This window comes from Halichondria panicea, chromosome 16 (genome assembly GCF_963675165.1).
Source record: "Halichondria panicea chromosome 16, odHalPani1.1, whole genome shotgun sequence".
In the NCBI taxonomy this organism is placed as follows: Eukaryota; Metazoa; Porifera; class Demospongiae; order Suberitida; family Halichondriidae; genus Halichondria; species Halichondria panicea.
The window spans coordinates 530164-549308 of NC_087392.1; the positions used below are offsets into that span (position 1 = coordinate 530164).

The 19145-nt window shown below is 43.9% G+C and overlaps 7 protein-coding genes across 11 annotated transcripts; 4 read left to right on the plus strand and 3 right to left on the minus strand.

Annotated features, from left to right (window-relative positions):
- Positions 1 to 57: 57 nt before the first annotated feature.
- Positions 58 to 845, plus strand: LOC135349864 (nudC domain-containing protein 2-like). The gene is made up of 4 exons (XM_064548504.1): positions 58 to 299; positions 371 to 419; positions 477 to 628; positions 686 to 845. Exons 1-4 carry the CDS (start codon positions 111 to 113, stop codon positions 752 to 754), a joined length of 459 nt encoding a protein of 152 aa, XP_064404574.1. The 5' UTR covers positions 58 to 110; the 3' UTR covers positions 755 to 845.
- Positions 846 to 902: 57 nt separating this feature from the next.
- LOC135349862 (histone acetyltransferase lsy-12-like) lies at positions 903 to 6059 on the minus strand. Of its 3 annotated transcripts, none has more exons than XM_064548502.1 (6): positions 5939 to 6059; positions 4805 to 5698; positions 3968 to 4367; positions 2768 to 3830; positions 1910 to 2606; positions 903 to 1759 (listed from the first exon to the last, which is right to left on the minus strand). In XM_064548502.1, exons 2-6 carry the CDS (start codon positions 5688 to 5690, stop codon positions 990 to 992), a joined length of 3816 nt encoding a protein of 1271 aa, XP_064404572.1. In that variant the 5' UTR covers positions 5691 to 5698; positions 5939 to 6059; the 3' UTR covers positions 903 to 989. The 3 variants fall into 3 exon arrangements, with proteins under 3 accessions (XP_064404572.1, XP_064404570.1, XP_064404571.1); XM_064548500.1 differs by having other exon boundaries at positions 1910 to 2621; XM_064548501.1 differs by having other exon boundaries at positions 1910 to 2621; positions 5943 to 6050.
- On the plus strand, positions 5991 to 7673 carry LOC135349863 (small ribosomal subunit protein uS3-like). The gene is made up of 6 exons (XM_064548503.1): positions 5991 to 6147; positions 6333 to 6557; positions 6771 to 6865; positions 7002 to 7189; positions 7302 to 7384; positions 7449 to 7673. Exons 1-6 carry the CDS (start codon positions 6118 to 6120, stop codon positions 7578 to 7580), a joined length of 753 nt encoding a protein of 250 aa, XP_064404573.1. The 5' UTR covers positions 5991 to 6117; the 3' UTR covers positions 7581 to 7673.
- A 120-nt stretch (positions 7674 to 7793) lies between these two features.
- Positions 7794 to 13186, minus strand: LOC135349865 (uncharacterized protein DDB_G0284459-like). Of its 2 annotated transcripts, none has more exons than XM_064548506.1 (10): positions 12914 to 13186; positions 12686 to 12789; positions 12305 to 12575; positions 11559 to 11637; positions 11254 to 11309; positions 11059 to 11152; positions 10152 to 10676; positions 9630 to 9992; positions 8325 to 9395; positions 7794 to 8153 (listed from the first exon to the last, which is right to left on the minus strand). In XM_064548506.1, the coding sequence occupies exons 1-10, from the start codon at positions 13045 to 13047 to the stop codon at positions 8058 to 8060; spliced, it is 2793 nt and encodes a 930-aa protein (XP_064404576.1). In that variant the 5' UTR covers positions 13048 to 13186; the 3' UTR covers positions 7794 to 8057. The 2 variants fall into 2 exon arrangements, with proteins under 2 accessions (XP_064404576.1, XP_064404575.1); XM_064548505.1 differs by having other exon boundaries at positions 9624 to 9992.
- LOC135349866 (SWI/SNF-related matrix-associated actin-dependent regulator of chromatin subfamily D member 1-like) lies at positions 13175 to 16002 on the plus strand. Its single transcript, XM_064548508.1, has 14 exons — positions 13175 to 13334; positions 13388 to 13503; positions 13551 to 13590; positions 13652 to 13831; positions 13889 to 13936; positions 13989 to 14141; positions 14260 to 14319; positions 14381 to 14479; positions 14649 to 14711; positions 14767 to 14864; positions 14955 to 15009; positions 15071 to 15151; positions 15559 to 15681; positions 15737 to 16002. Exons 1-14 carry the CDS (start codon positions 13236 to 13238, stop codon positions 15890 to 15892), a joined length of 1371 nt encoding a protein of 456 aa, XP_064404578.1. The 5' UTR covers positions 13175 to 13235; the 3' UTR covers positions 15893 to 16002.
- On the minus strand, positions 15968 to 18046 carry LOC135349868 (coiled-coil domain-containing protein 169-like). 2 transcript variants are annotated; one of them, XM_064548511.1, is made up of 5 exons: positions 17904 to 18046; positions 16583 to 16665; positions 16419 to 16529; positions 16207 to 16349; positions 15968 to 16118 (listed from the first exon to the last, which is right to left on the minus strand). In XM_064548511.1, the coding sequence occupies exons 1-5, from the start codon at positions 17918 to 17920 to the stop codon at positions 16026 to 16028; spliced, it is 447 nt and encodes a 148-aa protein (XP_064404581.1). In that variant the 5' UTR covers positions 17921 to 18046; the 3' UTR covers positions 15968 to 16025. The 2 variants fall into 2 exon arrangements, with proteins under 2 accessions (XP_064404581.1, XP_064404580.1); XM_064548510.1 differs by lacking the exon at positions 17904 to 18046 and adding an exon at positions 16800 to 16959.
- On the plus strand, positions 16959 to 18997 carry LOC135349867 (DNA-directed RNA polymerase I subunit RPA49-like). Its single transcript, XM_064548509.1, has 9 exons — positions 16959 to 17073; positions 17133 to 17313; positions 17367 to 17452; positions 17505 to 17717; positions 17772 to 17852; positions 17976 to 18072; positions 18128 to 18267; positions 18382 to 18604; positions 18723 to 18997. Exons 1-9 carry the CDS (start codon positions 16998 to 17000, stop codon positions 18904 to 18906), a joined length of 1281 nt encoding a protein of 426 aa, XP_064404579.1. The 5' UTR covers positions 16959 to 16997; the 3' UTR covers positions 18907 to 18997.
- Positions 18998 to 19145: the final 148 nt, after the last annotated feature.

Below are 19145 nucleotides of genomic sequence, written 5' to 3' on the forward strand. Positions count from 1 at the left end.
AATAAACAACTTGCCAAGAGTGCAAAGTGCATTAGGGTAGGAATTGGGAAGGGCGTGGCCAGACTATAGGGAGTGTACAGTATCTATTATACGTACATAGGTAATTAATTATGTCCAACTTCGATGAGAAGTCTGGTCTGGTGTACAGCAGCACTCCATGGGGGCAGTGGGCACAGACCATTGAAGAGGTGTTCATTGAAGTGAACGTGGCTGATGGCACCAGAGCCAAAGACATTGTGTGCACCATCCGCCCCAACTCTATTGATCTGACAGTACACAACCAGGGAATCAGCATAAAAGTCAGTAAGTGGCCACTGAGTTAGGTCTATAAATATGTCATGACGGCTTTTGTTGTTTTATATACCTGTAGGGGAGATGGTTCAAGACTGTTCTGGCCGATGAATGCATATGGACGTTAGGTAGGAAAACGTCGGGAACAAAAATTTCATCAGCTCTAAATTTCTGTTAATTAACAGAAGACAATAAGATGGTTCGCATTCTGCTGGTCAAGTCTGACAGAACCCCTGCCAACTGCTGGATGTCTCTACTGGAGAATGAGTTCGAGTGTGACCCCTTTGTGTTCGATAAGATGGAGAAGAAAATGACACTGGAAAGATTTCAAAACGAGGTAAGGAAAATGCATGCATGCAAGTGAGCTTTTTTACAATGCCTGCTTTCCCCTCAGAACCCAGGGTTTGACTTCAGTGGAGCTGAGATCACTGGAAACACATCTGGAGGGGGACCACAATGGTAGCCATGCCAGAACTTTACATTTTGATTTCATTTATGCCTTCTTTTGGATTGAATCACTATAATTATATTATATTGAATACTACTTACATGTGTTTCATTTTATACAACCTACACATGCATGCTTCAAATACTAAGTATTAGATTAATCATTATAATTATAAAATAACAATATAATAATTATACATGATGACGACATGATATATACTATACTTGGTATCTAAGACAGTTCTCAGTTTTTAAGACGATGTTGTAAAGGGAGTTGCCCCAGTGTTAGGTGTTGTAGCAGGTGGGGGGACTTCCTCTGGCTGCGTTTGTGGATGCAGCAGATTCCTGGAGAGGCTCGTCAGATTTGGCAGACCAGTCGACACGGGCGGCCTTGGGAGGGGGAGGGTCCCCGGTGACACGGTTTGGGGAGGAGTGTTTGAGAAAGAACTGAGTTGTGGCATTCCAGGCGGCAGTGTTGTAGCTGTACTGAGCTGGTTCAATGGTGGCCGCACTCTGTATGGAGAGAGTAACGGCGGGTAGATGCCAGAGAAAGATCTTTGAGCAGAGGAGAGATGCTGAGTTTGTGCTTGAAGGAGTTGCACACACTGGAGCATGGTGGCTGTAGAGATGGGGGGTCCAGTTTGTTGCTGGTGCTGCTGAATTTGGACCAAATGCTGCTGTATTTGTTGGTGGTAGGCGGCTGATAACTGGGTCAGCTGGGCGATTGTGAAAGATGAAGCATTCTGATTGGACACCAGTTCAGGAGTGGAGTTAAATCGAGGAATACTTGGTTCGCTAGCCAGAGTGGGAGCGGCCGCAGTTTGTGCGAGAAAGTGTGAAGAGGCCATGAGTGTATTTGCACTTGTGGACTTGACCAGACTCGATGTAGAGGGAGGCGGGGTAATTGGTGACAATGCTATGGCAACGGTGGGGGTTACGGTAGTGAGAACGGGCTGTGATCGAGGGATGCTAATGGAGAGAGTTAGACCTTCTTTATCGTCATCTTCGTCAGGTTGGGTATCTGTAAAGAAGTAGCAAGCATTGGTTAATCCCACAATATCAACAATACATGTACATTTACATAACTATACGAGCTAAGCTCAATCCACACACCATACAAGCATCGTTCTTAGTAGGCAAGCAAATTGACAGTACACACATGCACACTCACAACTATTCTCCTCAGAAGGTAACTCCTTAGCGTGCCCCTTCATGGTCTTAGACTGCCTCGCGGTCCTATCAGTTTCCATCGCAGACTCATCCTCAGAGTCGAACTCCTCAACGTCCGATGCCCCCCGCAGGAGATCCCCCATAGGGGTAGTGGTTATAGGGACCGTGTCCATTTTCTCAGTAGGGCCTCCGGACAATAATTGATGGCTATGTGAAGATTCAGAATCCGAAGAACTTGAAGAATTTGATTCCGAATCGGACGAGTCGCTGTCTGAATTCTCAGAGACCACATCGCGACGTCTCAGGCCACGAATTTGCCCAAAATTGCTGGTGGGCTGAAGTGAAGATGAGCGTTGAAACAGTCGAGGAGTTTCCTTGAACGTGGCCGTAGGTGAGAGTGATTTGACTTTGCCAATCTCCTCGAAAGTTGATGGAAGTCTCTCCACATCTTCACCGTGTGGTAAGCCGCCTTCAGCGCTCGAGGTTGACGTCATAAACTTGCTGCTCTTTCGTCGCAAAGACTCATAGTTGCTGATGCCTAAATTGAATAGCTTGCCTCTTTCGACATGAACAATGTTCTGTGATCGTGTGCGAGTGGAAACGGGATCAATGTAGTCCTCTGGCCTCCGCCCAGTAGCATCGAGATCAGGTGGTGGGAGGTCAAGGTCTTGCTGTGTCACATACTCTGAGCCAAACACCTGCAGTTGAGAAAACTAAGGAATTTTAATAATGTGTATTCTGCACATGTACATACATAAACAACACTGCATAAGAGAGGTAAACAAATCTCTTGACATCATTATAAATACGTTTTATGCATAACTTTGTACTGTACATATAAGTTAGATTGCTTACTCACTCGATTACCACCGCGTCTCTTCTTCTTGGATGACCACGTTTGTTTGCCTCTTCTCTTTCTCGTCGACCGTCTGAGTGGGGTGTCAGCATTCACCTCCCTCCTATGTCTAGTGCGAATCCGAGTGCCCTCAACGATGGTGGCAGCTGCCTTGTGTTGACCCTCAGTGGTCGTTGTGGTCCCTTTAGTGGGCCTGGGGTGTTCTCCCTCTATATTCACTTCTGACTCCTCCCCCGTATCGGTACCAGGCCTTGGGACATTGTGGACGAGGGGGGACCAGTGAAGGGCATCTGGGTCGAGAGAAATTCGGACTTTGTGTCTCACTTTGTCCATGTGTGCTTCAAGCATTGTCATGTCCTTCACAAAAACAACACGTCCATCGTCTTTCAGTTTCAACATTCCGAGCATCTGGAGGGTGGAGGCAATGTCGTGAGGATCCATTCCTGTGTCTATGCTGATCTTGCGAATACTGAGTTTGCCGTTCCCATAGTTATACAGGTACTCCATAATGGTGCTCTTCCAGTAGCTATGGTAGCTAATTCGACCCAGATCCGATAGAGGTTTCTCTGGTGATCCAGATTGGCCTTCAACACGAGAGAGCAGATAACTGAAATCAATTAAAAATCGACCGAAACCCTGGCGTTGGTACTGTGGCATTGTCATGATACACGAGACGTTGTACTTCTGCTGACACGATTTTTCCTTTGAGAAGTATCCTACAAGATGGCAACCTTTGCGATCGTACTGCGTCATTGCATAAAACAAGAACGGTTCGACGTCGTAATAGAGAGTCTTGTGATCCAGGAACAGCTTGGCAAGCAGACACAGATTTTGACAATAAATCTTGCTAGTCATGCCATCGACTTCGAAAATCGATATGTCCCCCTTTCGGTATATTTCGTTGGCTGGGGGATGGAACCAGTTGCACTTGGCCCGATGGCGTTTCAGGATGGACTGGCTCTTCATGTACTTGAGGCAGAACTCGCAGAGGTAGAGGATCGGCTGCATGGCGTACTCCTGGGGGTAGGGAGAAGAGTACCACGTCTTGATCTCAAATTTTCCAAACCTGCCGAGTGGGAAATGAGGGGAACGATCAATCGAAGCGTCAGAAATACAAATTGCAAACTTTCAGTACATACATATACGTGCTTCAAAATGCTCGGCTGAACTCCATAAAGTTTTACTACATATAATTATACCGACCTGATCATTGGTGGTGATCGAGCGTTAGGATTGGTCGACTTGCCCTTGAGAGAGGTGGCCATACTCTCCAGAGCCATCTGCTGAGCCTTCTTGAACAATTCGAGGTCGCTCTCGGTAACCCCAGCGGGCAGCTGTGACATTTCATCTTGCGTTTCGTCCATCATAAACAGACCATCAGAAGTATCACCGTCCTCTCGTCTGATGCCACTCTTCTTCTTCTGTCTTCGTATGCCAGTGGTAGTGACTTCATAGTTGCTGAAATAGCTGGTAGATTTCCTCACTCGCTTGTGATTGATACAGAGGTCAGCTGGGGGCGTGTCGATGGGAGTGGAGACTGTTGATCGCCCCGCCCCCCTCTTCCTATTTGGAGCAGGCACACAGATGGGGCAAATCCAACGTCCTGTGAAAGATCACAATGTACACTGTAAGCACATACACTAGCAATACAGGCCATACATGTACATGTACATGTACATGCATGGCTGCGTAATCTTAGGGGGTGAAAAATAGAGATCTGGTGATCAAATTTCAACAATTTTCTGATTTTCTGATAACTTAGAAGGAGCCCGTTCAGATGGTATGCTCAATTCTCAAATTTGGAACGGACGATAATTTCCAATTTTCGGAAAAATACCATGGGTTATAGCCCATGGTATTTTGTCAAAAACAGCCCCAAAAACAGACTTTTGATTTTAAGACACAATCTTAACAAGCTCATTGTAAGCTTTCAAAAAATCATAAAATTAACGTTATTGGACCACCGAAACTAAAGTTATGGCCGCTCAAAGATGCTTTATTTAGCAATAATTGGATAGTTGAGGTCAAGCAATACCATACCTTCAGGTAGGCCACTCAGAGGAGGCTCCAGACACTCCATGTGGAATCCCTTGTCACAAGCGTCACAGAAAAGCACATCATCAGAAGTCGCTCCCTGCTCACAGAAAAAACAACGTTTGCACTCCAGACACAACCAAGGTTCGGCCTTGATACGCTCGAGGAAGGAAGGTGAGTATTTGAGGCAAGATGGATGAGCACTGTTTCCACACTCATGACACGATATCAACTCTTCCAGCTTCTTCTGGCGGTTGTGCTCGGAAGTTCCTAGGCAGAAGCTGCACACATCGCTTGGTTTCACTTTGGGATCAGGGAACGGGCTCAGCCTCTGAACAGGGACTTTGACTAGTTTGCCGTGCTTGATCAACTTCCCCTGGGACATTTGTCGCTCAACGGTGGTCTTTATCTGCTCGTACATCTCCGGAGATTCCAATAGTCCATGGCTCTGGCATATACTGTCTTGGATCTGACGAATGGTGGCCCCTTCGAGGCTCACAGTGAGGATGGCTTTGTTGACCATACGAATGAGATCAGGAAACAGGATAGCTTTGGATGAGGTGAGGCTCTCAGGGTCCCGATACGAAGGCATCCCTTTGTTGATGATCTTTACCACTCGACCTTCTTGTACAGCTCTATTCAAATAACGAATTGTGGTCTTAAACGACACGCCAAACTTAATGCTCATGGTAGACGTGATTCGCTCCTCTCCAGGGCGTTGTTTTTGACCCTTGATTCGACGAATTGCCGCAAGGAGATGGTCGAATATTATCTCTTTGTACTGGCCGTCCTCCTCTTCTTCGTCAGAGCTACTGAGTTGAGGGGAGGGGACTTCCATGGCACCTTTGATACTCCTGACTGGGGTACGGTGCTTGCGTGAGATACGACGCATGTTCACATCTGCACACGTACACATAAATTTAATAATTATAGGAATGAAAATAATTCATGGTAATTACAGGTATCGATAGTATTGTGTTGTTTTAGAATTTACGTAAATGCAAAATCGTCAGTGATGTAAGTTAGGTGGGCATTATTATAGTGTACCCAATAATAATAAGAAAATGTTTGTATCAATACAAAATCGTGTATTAATTTTGTTTTAATATTGAACACTTTTGAAGCAAAACACAGGCTTACATGCATGTGTATCTTGACCGTACTCTAGCTCCACTTATTCTAGCCAGGAGAGGAGGATAGAGATGACTTTTCCTAGCTGTGATATTTGTATGCTTTTTATACAGGGTCAAAGGTCATTTTCTGCCATTTCGGCGCATGCTTATTAGGTGCCTACCCTCGTGGTTGTCTTTCTTTCCATTATGGCTGCCCAAACAAGCAAAAAGAGGAAGGTATGTATCTATATTAATCCATTTCCATGATACGAAACTAATGCTGTAAGATACTTTCTCTTAATGTCTGTTAAAGCTTTTTCTAACCAGTCTTAGACATACACGCTAATACATATTCTTTGTATGTAAATGGCAAACTATAGACTGGCACTGTGTAGTTGAAATTACCCACTTAACTCTCCCAGTTCGTCGCTGACGGTGTGTTTAAAGCTGAGCTTAACAATTTCCTATCCCGAGAGCTGTCTGAGGATGGATACTCGGGCGTGGAAGTTCGAGTGACTCCCACCAGAACAGAGATTATCATCTTGGCCACTCGTACTCAGAACGTACTCGGTGAAAAGGGTCGAAGAATCAGAGAGCTCACAGCTGTCGTTCAGAAACGATTTGGATTCCCTGAAGGCACAGTCGAGGTTGGTCGCATTCTAGTGCCCCCAAGTCTAGATCCAGTAGCCATTGGATTTAAATGTATTGTTCAGTGGTACTCCCTCATAGCAGCAAATTGTATCGTTCATTTTGTAGACCTTCTAAACCTTAATTTATAATTATGTGCTATGAAAGGCACGTCCAGTATTGTGGTACCATATAGCCTCAGTGTGTCCTAGTATACACCCCCCCCCCCACAGTTGTATGCAGAGAAGGTGGCTGCCAGAGGCTTGTGTGCTATTGCCCAGTGTGAGTCCCTCCGTTACAAGCTCATTGGAGGATTGGCAGTACGACGGTGAGTATGACTTAACTGAGCAGTAACAACTTGTTAATGCTCAGAAGAATTTGTTAGGTTCACAGCAAATTTTTTGTGCTTTGACTTTGTATCTTTGATGATAAACTAATTGTTTTACTATGCTCTACTACTACAGTGCTTGCTATGGAGTGCTCCGCTTCATCATGGAGAGTGGGGCAAAGGGTTGTGAGGTGATCGTGTCAGGAAAGCTCCGAGGACAGAGAGCCAAGTCCATGAAGTTTGTGGATGGATTCATGATCCACTCTGGATTCCCCACAAAGGAGTACATCGACAGTGCCGTCACTCACGTCCACTTGAGACAAGGTGGGTATTCGATTATCATCATTATGTTGCGTGTACCTCTAGATTGTGTTGTCATAATTGCGTGCATTTCACGGATAAATTTATTGATGCGTGCACACACACACACTTAAAGGTGTTCTTGGTATCAAAGTCAAGATCATGCTTCCTCACGACCCAACTGGCAAGAGTGGGCCAAAGAAACCTCTACCTGATCAAGTAAGCATCCCACACACTCACATACCCTCCCCCCTGTTAATAATATAACCTATGTTCTATACAGGTGAGCGTGGTGGAGCCTAAGGACGATGTGCGTGTGACAGAGCCTTACTCCGAGCAGAAGGCAGGCAAACCAAATGCACCAGTGGTCCCGGCGTTTGATCAGCAAACACCTGCCCCCATCCCTAGTGTATAGATGGACTGCAATATGCACAGTTCTATAGTGTACGTGTGTTTTGATGTTTATACGATGTTTTTTGATGATGTGATCTGAATTTTGGCTGCAATATTTATGCTCTTGGTAATAAAATTCTAATTAACAGTTTCTGAAGCTCCGCCCCTATATATAAGGGCTTCTAAGGAACTGCAGAATGATACAGGATACTATTCTTTGTTTGGCATTGACCAGTGTTTTCAAACTTGAATATGATATTATAATTATACACACAAACGTGCAAAGTACATAATTATAGTGTGAGACACAAAACAATATGAAGAGAATATAATTATGATCCAAACGATCGATGTACACTTAGAATAACATGTACAGGCAGGCGTGTTCCTGTACACAAAATGAGTGTAAAAAATGCACATGATTGATGATATGCATAGGATGGCGGTGATGCGTACATAAATAAATACAAATTACAAAAGAGACTATAAACTAGTCAGTTCACAAATCATTGTTCCTTCCAGAGATTACCGAGTCGAAGGAGTAGACGCTGCCAGCTCTTGCCGACCGTATGCTAGTGGAACTTGTGCTGCGGGGCTGTAGAAAAACGGGGCACAAGTAATAGCATTTTCATACACATTAAATTTGCAACAGGGAAACTTAAGATTGAGAAAACCAAACCTGAACACAAGTTGCTACTGTATATACTATTAAATTGTGCAAACAGAAGCTCTACATGTGTGGCTCTAATTAACCTTTAACCCTTACCATTTCTCCAGTGTCAGGAGAGTCCTCCTTCTCAGAACTGGTTGACCCTCTCCGTTTAGAGCTCTTCACAGAAGTCTTCTTGGAACCCTCAGACTTCGATGATTTCTTTCCTTTGTCGCCTTCTTTTTGCGATGACGTCTTTTTCTGCTTATCGGCTTTGTCCTTAGAGGAACTTCGTGAGAACAGCGCTGTAGCTAGTCTGCTCTTGGACGAGTGGGGGCTGGACAGCAATTTGAATTTACCATCACCATCTTTGGAAGCTGAAGATGAGGCTGATGAGGAATGTTTGTCTCGTGAGCTGCTACGATGTCTATCAGAGGAGCTGTGACGATGCCTATCAGATGAGCTGTGACGATGGGAGGAGGAGTGTCTCTCTGCAGATTGACTGGAGGATCGATCACCTGATCGGCTCCTGTGATGGTGGCTATCGGATGAATGCCTACGCTCAGATCGTTCAGCTGAGTGGCTCCGATGTTCTGAACGGTGACGTTCATGTCTTTCCTTCTCTCTTGATCGTGACTGGCGTGTTTCTTTGTCCTTTGATCGAGATTCCCTTGATGACTTGTCTCTTGAAGACTCCTTTGATTTGCTGCTGTGAGATTCTTTGGATCTATCGTGTCGTTCTTTACTGCTTTCTCGCGATTCTTTGTCTCTTCTAGATTCACGAGTAGATGAAGAGTGCCTCTCACTGCCACGTCTCTGTAAGGCTCTATCACTAGGAGGTTTCGTTATTGTGTCTGCCGATGCTGTTCTCTGGAGTGCCAGGTTGTTTCTTGGAGGTAGGCGGGGTGAGGGTTCAACAGAAGAGGCCTCGTGGCGTGCAATCCTCTCATGCAGATAAACAGGTACAGTGCGTTTTGGCTGAAGTGTGTCATACAGTCCAGTAGTAACGTCCAACGTAGGGTCTCTGTCCCACAAATTATCGCCATTTTCCTCGATATCTTGCGATGGTGGAGGGTCAGATTGTGGATCGCTGTGGACTCGTGTCTTGCGTGGAGGGGGTGTGTAGACAACCACGGGGGAATCGGAAGTGTTGTGGGTGGATGATGTGCTACTGCTTGACCGTCGTCTCTGCAGGAATAAACAAAAACAGTCATCACTGAGCGAGTAACAAAACAGAACACATGCAGCATAGAAGTGAATACATGTAAATGTTCACTATAATAAGCAGATGTTGGTACTCCATAATTACTGGTAAGATTAATTTTAGACTTCATTCCGAACTATGACCACTAATTAGTATAATTAGAGAATGTAATTCAATCATAGGTTATATAGGTGCACACCACACGAACTAACCAATACCATTTCTATCCAGGGCGGCTGGTTACTCGGTATCTTCATCTTCTCAGTATCAGAGGAGGTTGAATCACGTCTGGAGGAACTCTCCCCTTCGACCTTTGACCCAGGCTCTGAAGAAGGTTCATCTACTTCGTCATCTTCTGGAGGACTCTGATTGGTCGGCCAGTTCGTAGACCCGGAAGTGAGTAGCTGTATCTGATCCGTTAGTTGTAGAGGAGGCAGAACACGTACACCACCTGGTGGCTTTACTCTGGGGGATTCCCCTTTTGGTGCCTCAATGCCGTCGTCGTCAGATTCTGAGCTGCTGGCGCCATCAAGGTCACCTTGGATAGTGTTATCTGATTGTTGATCAGTAGTGGGTGAATCCTGTAGTGATTATATATGGTAGTAGCGATTGCACACTGACAATGAGAGTGTGTGTGCACAACACATGCCGTGCACATGTCAGGCATGCCACAAAACAAGTGTACCGTAGGCAGGTAGCGACAAAACAGGAAATTAAGAGGCACTATCATTGTAAATCACCTTGTTTTGGGGTTTTCTAGAGGGAGGTCTGGACTTTCTGGCATTGCCTAGTTGTCGTTTCTCATGGCCGACTTGTACTCCAAGTAATGGGGTGGTCTTAGGTACACTCTCCAAGTCATTCTCTTGCACGCCAACACTCTCTGTTACAGTGACTGTCTTCTGGGTGATCTGTGTCTCCATAGACTCCACCATCTCCTGATCGGCATTGAGCCCGCTAGCTGCAGTGGTGAGGTTAGAGAGAGCTCTTGTGAGCTCATCTTCCAGTTGATTCATTCTGAGACTCTCTGAAGAAGCTGTGAGGTATTCAGGGCTCTCTGGCACAGGTGAGAGGCCGTCATAGTTGTACGAATGTCTCTCTGAAGAGTCTTCCAATTCTTCGTCATCAACCGGGTCCATATATTCGTCAGAGCTGCTCACGATGCTGCTCGGATTAGTAGGTGTGTAACAGAGCTCCATAGAGCCAGAGCTGGGTGGCCTCTCGGTATCCAATGGCATGTGAGAGGGGGAGGGGTGTCCAGACAAAACCTGAACGGGGGGAAATAGCTGCGTGAGGTACAAAGTGTGTTATGGTTTCTCCTAGCTACGTATGGCTGCCTAATGGGATGTACAATACATATCTGACAGTTAGTGGATTCCCAGAAATCATATGTATGGCCAGCGCAAAGTGGTTGAGTACTTTAAGAGTTTGCGGAAAACACACAAATCAAGTGGCTATGGGTCAAGTAGGAATTTTGGTTGCACATGTGTCAATGTGTAAGGTCAGTGGTTTCGAGATAAGGCCACCATCTCAGATTACCAATGATTAAACTTTTGTTCCAACTGTAAAAATAGAGGTCACCCCACACTGTTAATAATGTAAACACCATCAGCTGAGCCAAGAGGTCAACAAAAGCATCCACCAACTTACCCCATTCTTTCTGGCTGGGTCCACATCTATAGCCAACTGGTCCAACTCTGTGATAAGTGCTTGTAGGTGTTCTCTGTCCTTGGCTTGACTAAGTCTGCAACAACATAACAATAGTAGGAGAGTAAATATAACGAGAGTCTACATACAGAGAGAGAGAGAGAGAGAGAGAGGGTATGGCTGTGTCTGTTGACTTACATTGCTTCCAGTTCCCCTGACTTCAGAGCGGGGGCAAGTCTTGAACGGTCTCTTGCCTGTGGTGGGAAAAACAAGAGATCAAAGTGATAATTGAGGGCCGGGTTGGCCACATGCACACACACCAGCGCCCTTAGAGTGAGAGCAAAAAAGCGGGCACTCTAAAAATACTATAGCAAGAATGATAATTAGACCACATGACTGTAATGAGAACACTAATCAAGTAGCATTCCATAACAGGAGCATGCCAGGTGACACCGTAATAACCGGCAAACAAACACGGGCATACACGTAGCTACTGTACTCACTGTGGAATCACACTTTGAGAGCTTGACAAGGTCCAGAATGAGATTGAGTGCTTTCTCTGCCTCATCATGCTCAGCAGGCCTGTGTAAAAGGGACACCCGGGGTAATCACTTGTGTACAAAACACTGTATTCAGTCCAGTCAGTGTTAGGGTATATGCAGGCAAGGCAACTGTTACAAGTTACAAGTTACTTCAGTATAGAAAGTAAACATACAATGTCAACATAGATGTGAACTAGAGATCAGATGGTATTGATGTCAAAGCCAGCAGTAATTACTAGGATATGAAGCATTGTTTCACGTGGGGGAGTAGGATATTCACAATGTGTCAAGGGCATGTTTATCAGGAAATGGATATCAAATAACAAATAATACAGAAGCGGCTATTGATGAATGTATTCATACACAACAGACTGCTTGTCTACCTGTGACTCGAAGGGACATTGTTACAGTACACAAAACGCTACAATAGCTTTTGTGGCTAAGTACCTTCATAAAAAAGGACAGGTAAGTACCTTAGAGCAGACACACATTATAAGCTGGTCATGTATCACTGGCCAACACAAAGACACAGGAACACAAGGAAGCTTCAGTGGTTAAATTAGTTTACCAGAAACCTCGACACGCAATAAACATTATCACAGACACAAACACTCACTACAAGACACTACACAGACACAGTGTATCCATATGGTAGCATGTACAGAACATAATGGTACACAGAACATAATGGTACAACAACCACACACCTTGCGCTGATTGCTCTCTCAGTCTCATCATCTGACTCCACTGGTGAGGTGGGCTCCAGGAGCAGTCGCAGGAGGTGAGTTATCATGGCCCTGCGATCACGCTTGTTCCTCCGACCACCATGTCCGGGCCTCTTGTAGGGACCATAGGGGGAGCGCAGGTAAGGGTCGTCCTCTTCAGTGAGAGGATGACCATACGCAGCAGCAGCTGAACCTGGGACGGGCTCTGAGAGGTAGTCATTCGGGTGGAGGGTTTGCGTGCCATCAGTGATAGCTGTGAGTATCATGTGTGGAGAGTACAAGTGCATGGATCTCAATCACAAAACAAAGAAGGAAATGTTATGTAAATCGATACATTAAATTTTAACAATTGCTTGGACTTACCAGGAGTTCTGCTGAGTCCTAGAGAGTGCCTCACGGATAGTTTTGTCCAGCCCCAAGTAAACACAAGGCGGTTATACACTTTCTTTGCATAAAACGCAGGAACTCTAAAAAGTACAAAACAAATCAACTTTCGGCACTCACTTGACAAGCATAAAGCCACAACCATTCTCATTCACAATCCAACCATGCATGTCTTAACTTTCACCACTACAGCTATAAATAACTTGCCTTAAAATGGAGGCAAAGGCTGCATAGAGACACAAGTATAGGAAATAGACGACTCTCCACACAAACACAAACGGTAGCTTCACAATATACACAGTTCCTCGCACGGGAATCATTGCTAAAGCCTGTAACTGCATTATGGCTGCTGTAGGATGTATAGGTAGTGCTCTTGATAGTATTTTTATACAGACATAGCTAGCTAGCTAGCTTTTAATTATGTTGTTGTTCAGCTCCAGCTAGCTGTGTCTGTACATGTGGTTGGCTTCATATTGTCCTAACTTAACGAAAGGTCAACACAACAAAAGTAATTTCAAAACACTAAAATATGGCTACCAGAATTCCTCCATCTGCTGGTTCTTCTTATATGCAAGCGCATGGCTATCAGCCCGCTGCTGCACGATACATGCAGGGCCACCCAAGCGTGGTAAGTACTTACTGACCTAATTATTTGTATGTTCATATGAGTATACACTGCAGGCCCGTCATGGGACCCATAGCTCAAGATCTAGTGGTCATCAGGGTCGATCCGCCACTGAACTCAACAAGAAGAGGCTAGCTGAAGCTAAACTGAAGGCTGCCCATGCGCAGAAAATGTAAGATTATTATCGTTAACTTATTGTGGATTACTTGTTTAATACAGGAAGAAAAGGCGAAATGGAGATCGGGTTTTGTCTCAACGAGTAAGTATAATTATGTTCATTATTATAATGAATTGTACTTTAATGTCATCTGGTTACTTAGATACGAAACCTAGTACCCGAGTCCCAAGCGTACATGGACCTGCTGACGTTTGAGCACAAATTGGATGCAACCATTACGAGGAAGAGACTTGAGATTCAAGAGGCCATTCGAAGACCAATGAAGCAGAAACGAAAACTCAGGGTCTTCATATCCCACCAATTTGTCCCTGGAGAAGCTGAGGTGAGTTTGGGCTGGTGTGATGTCTAAATACACACACTTTACTGCCGCTGTTTTTAGGTGGTACCCAAATGGGAGCTGAAAGTAGAAGGAAGGCTTTTGGACAAGGTAATTTCTTTACCTAACTTAAAAGTACAGTATGTGAATGATTTGTATTTAGAGTGGGACTGTGGCTGATGAGCTTACGAAGATGAAGTTGACATCATTCTTCAAGACGGTGATCATTGAACTGGACAAGGAGGCTTATGGTCCCGACAACCACGTCACTGAGTGGCACAGAGGCAATCCTGAGGAAGAATGTGATGGCTTCTCTGTGAGTTATATACCCATTCACAAAGAAAGGGCTCTTCAGCCTGGTGATTCTCTGTACCTGAGTGTGTATTAATGCTGCGGTTATATCTTGTGGAGATTATTTTTTTACTCCCTTTCAGATCTCAAGACCTGGAGAAGAGACGGTGAAGTGTACCATCCTGCTCCTACTCAACCATCAAGTAAGACAGAAGCTCTCACTCTGTCCTTGTATTGTTCACTCCTCCACCTCTGTGCATGCAGCCTGTACAGTACAAGCTGACCAGTAAGCTTGCACGTCTACTAGGCATACACACTGCCAAGCGACCTGATATCATCAATGCTGTGTGGCAGTACATTAAGGTGGGAGTAGTATCACATTCATTTGCAATTAAGCCAATTATTGTCTTTTTCTGTTGATTAACGAGGCCTGTCACATTTGCTTGTTGTACCGTAACGATCGAGCATACCATTTATTACTCATAGCCTATAATTATACGTAATTATAACGATTCGTTTATTTGTGCTGTAGAGTAACAAGCTCCAAGATCCACAAGAGAGAGAGTACATCAACAATGACAAGTATTTCCAGCAGGTAACCAATTATTATCCCTATTCACACATTTGGGTTGATGTTGTGTGTTTGATAGATCTTTGAGGTTCCTCGAATGAAGTTCACTGAGATTCCTCGAAGGGTACAGCCGCTATTAGCTCCTCCTGACCCCATTGTCATCCATCACCTCATAAAGTACGTTTATCTAGTCATACCCAATGTGCAGAACTGCTCTAAAGCAGCTGATATCAAACACAAATCAAATATGCTTTCTGTCCTCTCCAGTGCTGATGCCCCTGAAGGTCGACGTACAGCTTGCTACGATATAGAAGTGGAAATTGTAAGTGGCTCTTCACTTTCTATTCTCTTAATGACTGCTTTTGCTTTTATACTATGGACAGGATGATCCATTGAAGGGGTCGATGCAGTCCTTCCTGATGTCCAGCACTAACCAGCAGGAGATTGCAGTCTTGGACAACAAAGTAAGTCACTGTCAGTGGAGTACACGTACGTTGTACGTACCTAGCGTTAAATGGAGAACATCTTTAAACGGCCATAACTTTAGTTACGTTGGTCCAATAACGTTAGTTTTATGATTTTTTAAACGCTTAGGGGGCCTTTCTTATGATGTGTTAAAAATCCAATGTTTATTTTCGGCCTGTTTTTGACAAAATACCATGGGCTATATATAGCCCATGGTATTTTCCCGAAAATAGGGATAGTATGACCCGTTTCAAATCTGGGATTTGAGCATGCCATCTGAACGGGCTCCTTCTAAGCTTTCAAAAAATCATCAAATTGTTGAATTTGGACCATCAGAACTCTAGTTACAGAGCTGATTCTAATAATTCCAACATGAACAAAATTACGTTTGACTGCTCTCTCTTAGATTCATGACACAGTGGAGCAAGTGAACGCTATCAAACTTCAGCGAGAGTTCTACCTCGGTTTTGCGGACAACCCACAGAAGTTTATCAATGATTGGCTGGCCTCACAGAGCAGAGACCTCAAGGTCAGTAGCTTATTCTTACATTGCTGTAATAATTTAATAACATTACTCTATGCAGGCAATGAAGAACAAGATGGGGAACCCCGAGGCTGAGAGAAAGGCATCCCACTTTGAGAAGTCGTGGTGTCAGGAGACAGTGCCCAGATACTTCTATTCCAAAGTGAATCAGAGGAAGAGTGAGCTGGAGCAAGCACTTGGTATTCGTCATCCCTAAACTGGACACTTTGAACCACTAAACATGCTAGTTATTATCTTGTTGTATGCTTATACATTCAATGTTTGGCCATAATTAATGTTGTCAAAATAATTATCATTGTGAACTGATTGAACATTCTGATACGGTAGTTCTAGCTAGGTGGTTTCCCAACCGCTTCCTGAGACCTGATGTGCTCTAGCTGAGTCAGAATTTTCTTCTTCTCATCTTCAGCCTTGTACCGACTCTGTATAGAAGTGTGTGGAGTATGGATATTTACTTTGACGTGGACTTATAACCTATCTAAAAATCATAAGCAGTATTATACCACTCACTGCAGCCTCCTGGTCCAGCCTCCACTCACAGTCCTTTAGTTGCCTCTCCACTGACTCTTTCTCCTTCTCAAGTTGTTTCAGCAACAGGCGCATTTTACTATCAGACATGTCATCATAGGCAGGCTCTGAGCTCTGACTGTTAGCTGTATAAATGGGGCATTACATTAGAGTAAATATTATGACCAACAGTGAACTGAAATGCTGAATTTCACCTTCAAACTGTGTTCTCAGCTCCTTGTACTTTTTTTCCAAAAGTGCTAACTCAGACTCTAGTTCTCTGTTGTACGTTTGTTGTTCCTCAACACGATCTTTCCATACATTGTCTGAATTACAATGGAGTAAATCTGCAAAGGTAAGAGGAATATTATTATAATACCTTCTTTTGGAATGTCCTTGAGAATTAATTGAGACTCATAAACAGCTTTCTTCATCCTCTCAGTTGTTGTAAGAAGATAGTCACTGTATAATAATTTTTATTAATAATTATAATTATATATAATTATAATTATATATAATTATAATAAGGTGTGAACAAATGATTAGAGCCAAGAATTATGATCAGCCTGTAGTCCTATAATAATAGATGTATGTACCGTGTCTCCTTCTGCTTTTTTAGCTCTTGTCTGAGCTTCTGAACATTGTCCCAACTTGCTTCAGCCATTCTGCATTGATTTGTTTGCACATGCGCTTCAAGCATAGCAACAGAGCTTCACGAAATTTATCCTATTGACAATAGTAGTTTGGTTGCATTAGTGCACTTACGGAAACCACGTGTTGATAAATAAAAAGCCATGGAGCTGGAAAGTGGAAAAGTGACTTTTCAGTTGCCAGAGAACGTCGAAGATGAGAAAGAATCCTGCTATGTGGGTATGTCTATAAATGCAACATGCTATTATAAAATTGTGAGCCTCTTATTTGGTCTGCAGTCAATTTCTCCAATGGCCAATTGCGTCCATCGGCTCAAAGTAAGCCAAAGTTCACACTTTACCAGAAGGCTAAAGATCACAGCCGCAAGAAGCGTCTTGTTGTTGCTGAAACAGATCACATGACATACATTGGTACTAACTACGACCCTGACACATCAATAGGAGGACCGAGTGGAACAAAGTGAGTATTATTGAAAACTTTCTAAACTTATTTACCAAACTATAATTATACAGATATTGCATTGGAGAGTTTGACAGAGAGAAAAGAACAATCACTCTTCACAAGACCGAGTTGATTACCCTAAAACCTTTCATTCCCGGTAAGCCTGGTAAAGGGTGGTATACTTTAGTTATCACATTTGCACTGTGCAGGTAAAACAGATGCAAGTGAAGAGGTGAGTAATGAAGCCACTCCTCCACGGTCCAAGGTGTCTCTGGATCATGTAGTGAGCACGTTTGGAAGTGAGAAGCAGAAGAAGAGATACTCAGCAGCAAAACGGAACAGACTGGAGACTGACGCCTTAGAAACGGCCCTAGCTACGGCCGTAGCTCATGTGCAGAATGAAGCAGACAAGGAAGAGGCTGGTTCGTGCACTGGCTATTGTGGTAATTGAGTTAATGTTTTCCTTTGCTATATAGCTCCCCTACAAAGCTCTGGTATCATGCCACTTCACAATCCTCTGGCAGAGAGACCACAAGATGTGTACAATCTGGAGGACAGTATCCTATACACACTGACTCTTATGTCGTTAATGTTCATACGTGCATCACCTGCTGTTGTATGGCATCAATACTCTTACTGTCCGCTTTCATGTACTTTGCACTCTTTAACCTCAATGTCAGTCCTCTCTCTGACTACACTACATTCTCTCAAGAAAGCAGCGCATTTTCTCAAGGGAGCCACCCAATCTGAGATTGATTTCTGGAGAGAAGAGAAAAGGTAAGTAAATACTCCAGTAACATTACTAGTATCTAAACTGCCCCTTTGTTGCTAGATATCCAGAGTATGTTCTCGAGCACATCAGCTCTCTCCCGACTACGGAGCCACAGAGCAGTTTGAAGGCAGCCATTCTCCTTGGTCTTGCTTGCCTCATGAAGCTACACAACACCACTGTCAGGGCATTCCAGAAAACAGGTTATTAATTAGAGTGTGTGTTAATGTACTTAACAGCATGATTGTGTTTTGTGTACAGTATGTTATCACCAATACAGTTATACAGTGTGTTATATACGGTATGTGCCTGTACAGGACTGGAATTGAAAGGAGTTGAACTACCTGACAATGTAAGAGAAGAGCTTCTGGAGAAGTTCACAGAGAGACAACAAACTCGTGGGAGAAAGTTTATCCAGTCCCTGTCTGCCAGAATGAAGGACAAGATTCGTTTGCACCTGTTTGTACTGGCTCTCATACTCGATGACTTCACAGTCCAGTGCTTGTCTCTGCAGCAGGACCTCACGTTGTCCTGTGCACGGTGAGGAAATTGGAGACATTTCTAGAGCAATTAAACAAAATGATTGGAAGATTCCTGTACACACATTCCTGTGTATTGGAATGCAGCTGTCTGTTTATCTTGCTCAAACTCAATGCAGGATAATGGACCATTTTAAAGCTCTCGGGTGTGCAGTCAGTAAAAGAGCTACCAAACGGAAGTCCCCCTCAGAAGAAGAGCAGTCGGAACTACAGGCTGTCAACACATGTACAGCTGTGCTTAAAATACCTCTGAACTTTCCAAAGCCGAGAAGCCAAAAAAAAGCAAAAAAAGTAACTTTTTGAGCGTTGTTTTGTAATTTCTGTGACTCGTTTGACTTTTTTGTGGTGTGAATTTTGATTCTAAAATGCTGTGAAGAATTTCTTAATTCCTTTCTCCAATGAAATGATATTACGTGTGAACCTACATGCATGAGGTATGAACTCATGATAGTCATGCATTGACATTGTCATAGTACCCATGCAGACAGAACAGACCCCCTGTGTCCGTTTTGCGTAGGAGCGTGAGATAGTGTTCCTAACTT

Coding starts and splice junctions, on each gene's coding strand:
- LOC135349862 (XM_064548500.1), bottom strand. CDS start 5,690: ATGCGTCGTATCTCACGCAAGCACCGTACCCCAGTCAGGAGTATCAAA. Junction 3,831..3,967: donor CGATCACCACCAATGATCAG/GTCGGTATAATT, acceptor CCCACTCGGCAG/GTTTGGAAAATTTGAGATCA. Junction 2,622..2,767: donor AGAGACGCGGTGGTAATCGA/GTGAGTAAGCAA, acceptor AAAATTCCTTAG/TTTTCTCAACTGCAGGTGTT.
- LOC135349863 (XM_064548503.1), top strand. CDS start 6,118: ATGGCTGCCCAAACAAGCAAAAAGAGGAAG. Junction 6,866..7,001: donor GGAGGATTGGCAGTACGACG/GTGAGTATGACT, acceptor CTACTACTACAG/TGCTTGCTATGGAGTGCTCC. Junction 7,385..7,448: donor AGAAACCTCTACCTGATCAA/GTAAGCATCCCA, acceptor TGTTCTATACAG/GTGAGCGTGGTGGAGCCTAA.
- LOC135349868 (XM_064548510.1), bottom strand. CDS start 16,903: ATGCTTGAAGCGCATGTGCAAACAAATCAATGCAGAATGGCTGAAGCA. Junction 16,666..16,799: donor AAAAAGCAGAAGGAGACACG/GTACATACATCT, acceptor ATTATTATACAG/TGACTATCTTCTTACAACAA. Junction 16,119..16,206: donor GGCTGGACCAGGAGGCTGCA/GTGAGTGGTATA, acceptor ACTTCTATACAG/AGTCGGTACAAGGCTGAAGA.
- LOC135349866 (XM_064548508.1), top strand. CDS start 13,236: ATGGCTACCAGAATTCCTCCATCTGCTGGTTCTTCTTATATGCAAGCG. Junction 13,335..13,387: donor TGCAGGGCCACCCAAGCGTG/GTAAGTACTTAC, acceptor TATACACTGCAG/GCCCGTCATGGGACCCATAG. Junction 15,152..15,558: donor TTGCAGTCTTGGACAACAAA/GTAAGTCACTGT, acceptor GCTCTCTCTTAG/ATTCATGACACAGTGGAGCA.
- LOC135349867 (XM_064548509.1), top strand. CDS start 16,998: ATGGAGCTGGAAAGTGGAAAAGTGACTTTTCAGTTGCCAGAGAACGTC. Junction 17,314..17,366: donor GGAGGACCGAGTGGAACAAA/GTGAGTATTATT, acceptor ATAATTATACAG/ATATTGCATTGGAGAGTTTG. Junction 17,853..17,975: donor TGTGTACAATCTGGAGGACA/GTATCCTATACA, acceptor CCTCAATGTCAG/TCCTCTCTCTGACTACACTA.
- LOC135349865 (XM_064548505.1), bottom strand. CDS start 13,047: ATGCAGTTACAGGCTTTAGCAATGATTCCCGTGCGAGGAACTGTGTAT. Junction 11,310..11,558: donor TCTCAAAGTGTGATTCCACA/GTGAGTACAGTA, acceptor TTCCCACCACAG/GCAAGAGACCGTTCAAGACT. Junction 9,993..10,151: donor CTAGAAAACCCCAAAACAAG/GTGATTTACAAT, acceptor TAATCACTACAG/GATTCACCCACTACTGATCA.
- LOC135349864 (XM_064548504.1), top strand. CDS start 111: ATGTCCAACTTCGATGAGAAGTCTGGTCTGGTGTACAGCAGCACTCCA. Junction 300..370: donor ACCAGGGAATCAGCATAAAA/GTCAGTAAGTGG, acceptor ATATACCTGTAG/GGGAGATGGTTCAAGACTGT. Junction 629..685: donor TGGAAAGATTTCAAAACGAG/GTAAGGAAAATG, acceptor CTTTCCCCTCAG/AACCCAGGGTTTGACTTCAG.